The sequence below is a fragment of the Oryzias melastigma genome, linkage group LG19 (genome assembly GCF_002922805.2).
Source record: "Oryzias melastigma strain HK-1 linkage group LG19, ASM292280v2, whole genome shotgun sequence".
NCBI lineage: Eukaryota > Metazoa > Chordata > Actinopteri > Beloniformes > Adrianichthyidae > Oryzias > Oryzias melastigma.
The window spans coordinates 10,172,991-10,178,768 of record NC_050530.1 but is presented as its reverse complement, the minus strand read 5'-3'; the positions used below and the strand labels follow the sequence as shown (position 1 = coordinate 10,178,768).

Genomic DNA, 5,778 nt, shown 5'->3' with positions numbered 1-5,778 from the left:
ATCAAGTGTTTCAAAATGTTATTTTTTTTCTATAATAAAACTACATGTAACAATGAAAAAATGTCAGCAATTCATCTTTGTTACTTAATAAATATTCTGCACTTGGACTGGAAAAAGTATTATTACTTTACAGATTTAGAAACCAGCAATGTTAAAGAGAAAATACATTTAAACCACATTTAGTTTTTTTTATATAAATTTGCTTTTTTTCTATTCCCTTTTAAGCAATAAATCAAACTGTTTAAAATTATTTTATTTTATTTAGGGACGGAAATCGATACATATATTTTTGTTACAATATTTGCCGTAGGGCTGGGTATCGATTATAATTTCTAGAAACGATTCGATTCAAATTCGATTTGATTCTGATTTTTTTTTTTTTTTTCAATTTTCAATTCAATTCAAATTTGAGTTTACACATTTGTTTAGAAATACATTAATAATCTACTCTATGTTTTGAATTTATTTATATTAATCTGATACAGTTCCAATACTGTAAAATGTAATGGTGAAATAATGAGATTGTTAATATCATCCAGTGTTACAAGGTTTCTCAAAAGGAGAAGTTCCAACAAAAATGTTCAGATCATTAACATTGTAAACTGCTGCTTCTCCTGGAGGGCGTTTCAGTTTGGCCACTAGGTGGCGATCGCGCTATAGCATTACACCTTAATCAAGAAGAAGAAAAAAGTATGAGGAAAAAAACGATGCTTTACACCACAAATGGTTACTTTAAAAAAATATTTCCTTAAGAGTTTGGAAATTCCTGCCTGTGAGTTTATAAAGATGTTCATGTAGTCAGTAATGTATGTTTAGGTCGACCAAGTGTTAGCATTAGCCGTCCTATGGGAAATTCCATTAAACATTAGCATCAAGCTAGCGGACTTTAGCTTTATGTACTGAATCGATCGAGATTTTTATGAATTGTTTATAGATCTATTAAACTTAAATCGATTCAAATCAATTAATCAATTTTATTAAAACAGTTCTTGATATTTAAATTTAATTTTATTAATATTATCATTTTGTTTTTATTGCTGAAATAGCTTGAAAACATTCAATTAATGAAAAGCAACTTTTTTTCCAGGCTAAAATGTTTTCAAAACCCTTTCCACCTTTAAAATAAAAATAATTAAAACTATTTTATTTATACTTTACTGAAATCCTTTTATTTGTTCTTTGATTTACTGAAAACAAAAAAAGCTATATAACTACGGCATATTTAGATGTTTTTTCTAAAATTTATTAGTAGATTATACATCAAATTAAATATTTTCTGCTGTATCTATTAGTTTTTCATTTATAAATTCAATTTTTTCATACATAAAACTTAAACGTTTCTTGAAAATAAAAGAAAAAAATGTTTTAATTAAAAATGTATGACTGTAAAAACTAATACCATCCCTTTCCTGTGGCAGGTGTGACTTGTGTGGGCGGTCCTACCGACACGCCGGCTCTCTCCTCAACCATAAGAAGTCTCACTCCGAGAGCCTCCACCACTGCGCCTTGTGCCTCCAGACGTTTCCCGACTCCCTCACGCTGCAGATACACTCCCAAATGAGACGCCACTGTTGCCCCGAGTGCGGTAAGACCTTCTGTCTGATCACACACCTGCAGAACCACATGGAGGTTCACTCCAAGGAGCAGGCGGTGGTCTGCGGCGTCTGCCAGCAGAGCTTCCCGGACGCCAGCAGCTACCAGGAGCACCACAACGCCCACCACACGGCTCAGAGCTCGTACCCTCAAGGTGCGGAGATACCTGTAGAGAACAACCTCACCTGGGATTCTGTTATTCCTGAGACTTTGGGAACACTAAAACAAGACCCAACAATGTTTTATCCGGCTCCAACAGATGTCTCTGATTCCCAAGTGAGCAGTGAAAGCTCCGCCCCTCAGGAGAAGAGCCACGTGTGCGAGCACTGCGGTCGTACGTACCGCCACGCCGGCTCCCTCCTCAACCATAAGAACAGCCACAAGACCGGCGCCTTCTTCTGCTCCGTCTGCCACAAGGAGTTCACCAACCTGATGGCCCTCAAGAACCACCGCCGCATCCACACGGAGCCCAAACGCTACCAGTGCCTGGAGTGTGGAAAGGCCTTCCGGGTGTCCACGCAGCTCATCTGTCACCGCAGGATCCACACCAAGGAGAAGCCCTTCACCTGCCAGCTGTGCAGCAAGAACTTCTCCAGCAAATCCAACCTGCGCCACCATCAGAAGATGCACCAGAGCCAGACGTACGACAGCTCCTTCAGCATGGACTCCTTCATGGATCTGGACATGGCAGCTTTCCTCTGAGACTGCTGCAGTACGGTTTTCAGTGCCTCTGTAAATCCCTTAAAAAACTACAAATATATTTATCTCTGAACCTTCTCATTATCTTCGGCATCTAGGAAAGAATTTCATTTGGAAATCTGCAAATATGTTTATACATGATTATTTAAGAAAACAACGGTACTCCCCTGTTCCACTGCAAACCAACATGGATGTATTTATTCCTCTTTTGTACAGATGAACCTTTCTAAATATTTTCAGAGCTTTGTAAAGTTCATGTAGCGTTTAAGGACCTCGTCGACAGTCGATGCGTTTCACCTTCACGGTAGTTTCTCAGTTAAAAATGAGCCACAGTCAGTCAGGGAGCACTCAGGGCTGAAAACCAACACGACTGATGAGCAAAATAGTGTCGCTGATCCGTTTAGGATGTAGTAATGCGTAGTATTTAGTATTTGCAGGACCAGGTCTTAAAAAATGTAGTTAAAACCTGTTTAAAGAGCCAGTGCCAAACTCAATCCGAATTCTTCCCTTCTTATTTGAACGGACAGTTCAAATGTAAGTTTGTCCGGGATGTTTTATTTTATTTATTTATTTTTTGTTAGTGCAGCTTATATTTAAGGTATTTTTCATCTTTTTTGCATGTTATGGAGCAAAATTTACTTTAAATTTCAATTTCAATTTGAAAGAAACTCATCCAAAAGAAATTAGTTTTAGCCTGTCACTTTGTTTACTTTAGGATTTAATTTTTGATGATTTTTTTAGTAAATTAATTTGATTTTATCATATTTGGCACTGGCTTTAACATGAAATACCTCAATGTTCCTGCACTCCTAACAGCTGCTATTTACTGTCTTTGCACACAAACTCACAGTCCAAAAGGCAGGAGGACTGAAACACTTTTTTTTTGTGGCAGTTTTTAAAGCAATATACTCTACTTGTCATTTTGTAGCAGTTTAAAATGAACATTCCCATGTGCCATAACTTAAAATCAACTGAAAATCTTAATTTTAAGAATTCCTTAACTTCTTTTTAATGCCATTGCAGCATGGATGGGGAAAAAAGCGTACTTATACTTTCTTTTTCTTGGTTATTTAGTACTTATCCTTCTAAGTTCTGTACATTTTTAATGAAAATATTGGGTGAATCTTTGTACATTTACTCTCTAAAGCAGCAGGAAACTGCTGGATTGTGTGATAAAAATAAGTTTGGTTTTATTACACTATTTATTAAAAAAAATGCCTGTCTTGTATTAACTATTTCTAGAACAGTTTTAAAGGGATCCATTTTTATATCATGTTATAGCGAAGAATGTACATGTTAAATTATGAGTGAGAATCATTAAAAGACTGGAAAAAAAAACTTTTTATATTTTGTCAATCATTCACACTTGCAGGATTCATGAAAGTTGTCAGTTTTATTGTGAAAATACATTTGCTACACAAAGCAGTTTATAAAGTGAGTAAAGAAAAGCCAGTGCATGTACAGGAAATAAAAGAAGCAAAAGAAGCAGAAAAAAGTCATTTTTAATGGCTGGCCTGCTGAAAGTTTCACAAAGTCCTTTTGTGTTTGTCCCCTCGCACTTGATGCATTGCAACACTGCAAGTATTTTTATTTTTTTTTTAATAAATAAACATAAAAAGAAACTGTTTTAATGTGGGTGCCAGAGGACAAACACTGAGCAGGCCGATCCAAAAAGATGACCTGAAACATTGTCAGGGACAAAAGAAGACAGGAAGTGCAGGAAAGTAGAACATGGAAAAAAAACAATCATTTCTATACATCATTAAGCACTTTACAATGAAAAAGTGCGTCTTTTTTTTTGCTTGGAGAAGAGTTTAGCGGTCTAACATTGTGTGCACTGCAAGATGAGTGTCCAACAAAAACACTGCAGGTATTTTTCTTCACTACAGTACATTCCTCGCAGCATTCCCACGTGTTAGCAGTTTGGGAACTTATAGTGTTTCATGCATCGAGACCTACGATCACTGACAGCGATGCAGATCCTGGAATTGTATTACAAGTCAAAAAAAAAAAAAAAACGTAGTAACATGAGAACAAAGATGGCAATAATGCAATGACCTGAAACTGGGAGTGTACGGATTTCAGGAGGTGTAGTAGCAGTGCATGAGTGCAGTTTGTCCTCTCGGTCACAGCTTCATCGCTGGCTGCTGAAAGAACGTACATGGACATACTGGCAGGAAAGAAACACAGTTTACCTAAAGGTAGCTACATTCAAACGGCCCTGATGTGCCACAGTATGTGTTCCTCGCGCTGTTGGGGCAGAGAGAGACCCCGTCTACCCCGCCGGACTGTACGGGATCTGTGTTACATTCGACGCTGCAGAACCCTAAACACCAGCATGGACCGCTGCTGAATCTCAACCCAAACATCTCAGTTAGCAGGAAAAATAAAAACACAAATCTAAGATGAGACCACTATTAAGGTACTACGGTGTTACTGCTCCATCAAAGATAGGAATGTGGCTCGGAGTAAGTCCCGTCCTCACCTCTCCACAGAACCTCGACTGAGCTTGAGAACTGAGCACATCTTTATGACTAACAGTCTAATAAATAAAAATGGTCCGATTCCGGTCAAGGCACACCCTGCAGTCAGGCTGTGATTGTGGTCCAGAGGTTCCTCCGCCTGGTGTCTTGCATCTGTTTCCAGAAGAAGATGAGGCTGTGGAGCAACGATGACAAAGAAAAAAAATTTAAAGTATGTTATTCTTTCACCCTGTAAAGCACACTACATCAAATAATTGACAGAAAAATCAAATTTTGTGTTTTTTATTAAATCAGCAAAAAATATTTTTGGAATATAATTTTTTAAATAAAATATATGGTACCAATTATGATACATTTGGGTGATTTGGTACGTTTTTATCACAAAAATATATTATATATATAATAAATGTCTAAATTCCTTCAATACTCACTATATAGTGCATTCACCATTTTGTAGTGACGTCCGAATTTCAAAATCCCTAAAATTTCCCAGAAGTCTTTACGAAAAACTAGCATGTATCGATGCTCACCACATTACCAAATATAGACCAACATGTTTGAACAATTTTTTGTGAAAAAAAAAATTGTTTAGATTTCATTTTTGAATACACTATCAATGTTTTCATTGTCAGAACACAGTGGAGTCATAAATAGACATGCTTATATTGATTAGATTTTCACTTTGTGATAGCGGTGACGTCATATTTGCCATTAAAAAAACAAATTAAAGTAGTGAGCATGGTGTATGACTTGCTTTTAAAATCCAGGGCACTAAATAGTCTCACACTATATCGTTTTTCAGTAGTTAAGGATTAGGGTGGGAATTCTGACATAGCCACTGAGATTAGTATTCAGGAAAAAAAACACTTTATTTAACCCATGGTCTCCACACATTTTAACACGCTGTAACTATTATAAGAATGAATTATCAAATTTTGCATCATTTCAATACTAGTAGTTATTTAAAAATGAATAACAATAGAGTTATTCTTTTTGGAAAAGT

General features: G+C 36.4%; 2 protein-coding genes across 3 annotated transcripts in view; one reads left to right on the top strand and one right to left on the bottom strand.

The window, feature by feature from the left end:
- Positions 1-4,294, top strand: part of znf646 (zinc finger protein 646) — a 10,472-nt gene extending 6,178 nt beyond the window's left edge. For both annotated transcript variants that reach the window (XM_024284740.2, XM_024284739.2), the window contains exon 4: positions 1,419-4,294. In XM_024284740.2, coding sequence (XP_024140508.1) covers positions 1,419-2,295 — 877 coding nt within the window. In that variant the 3' untranslated portion in view covers positions 2,296-4,294. The remainder of the gene's footprint in view (positions 1-1,418) is intronic.
- LOC112154104 (tumor necrosis factor receptor superfamily member 12A) overlaps positions 3,667-5,778 on the bottom strand; it is an 11,929-nt gene continuing 9,817 nt past the window's right edge. The window contains exon 5 of the mRNA XM_024284744.2: positions 3,667-4,950. The gene's annotated coding sequence lies outside the window, so the exon portion shown is untranslated. The remainder of the gene's footprint in view (positions 4,951-5,778) is intronic.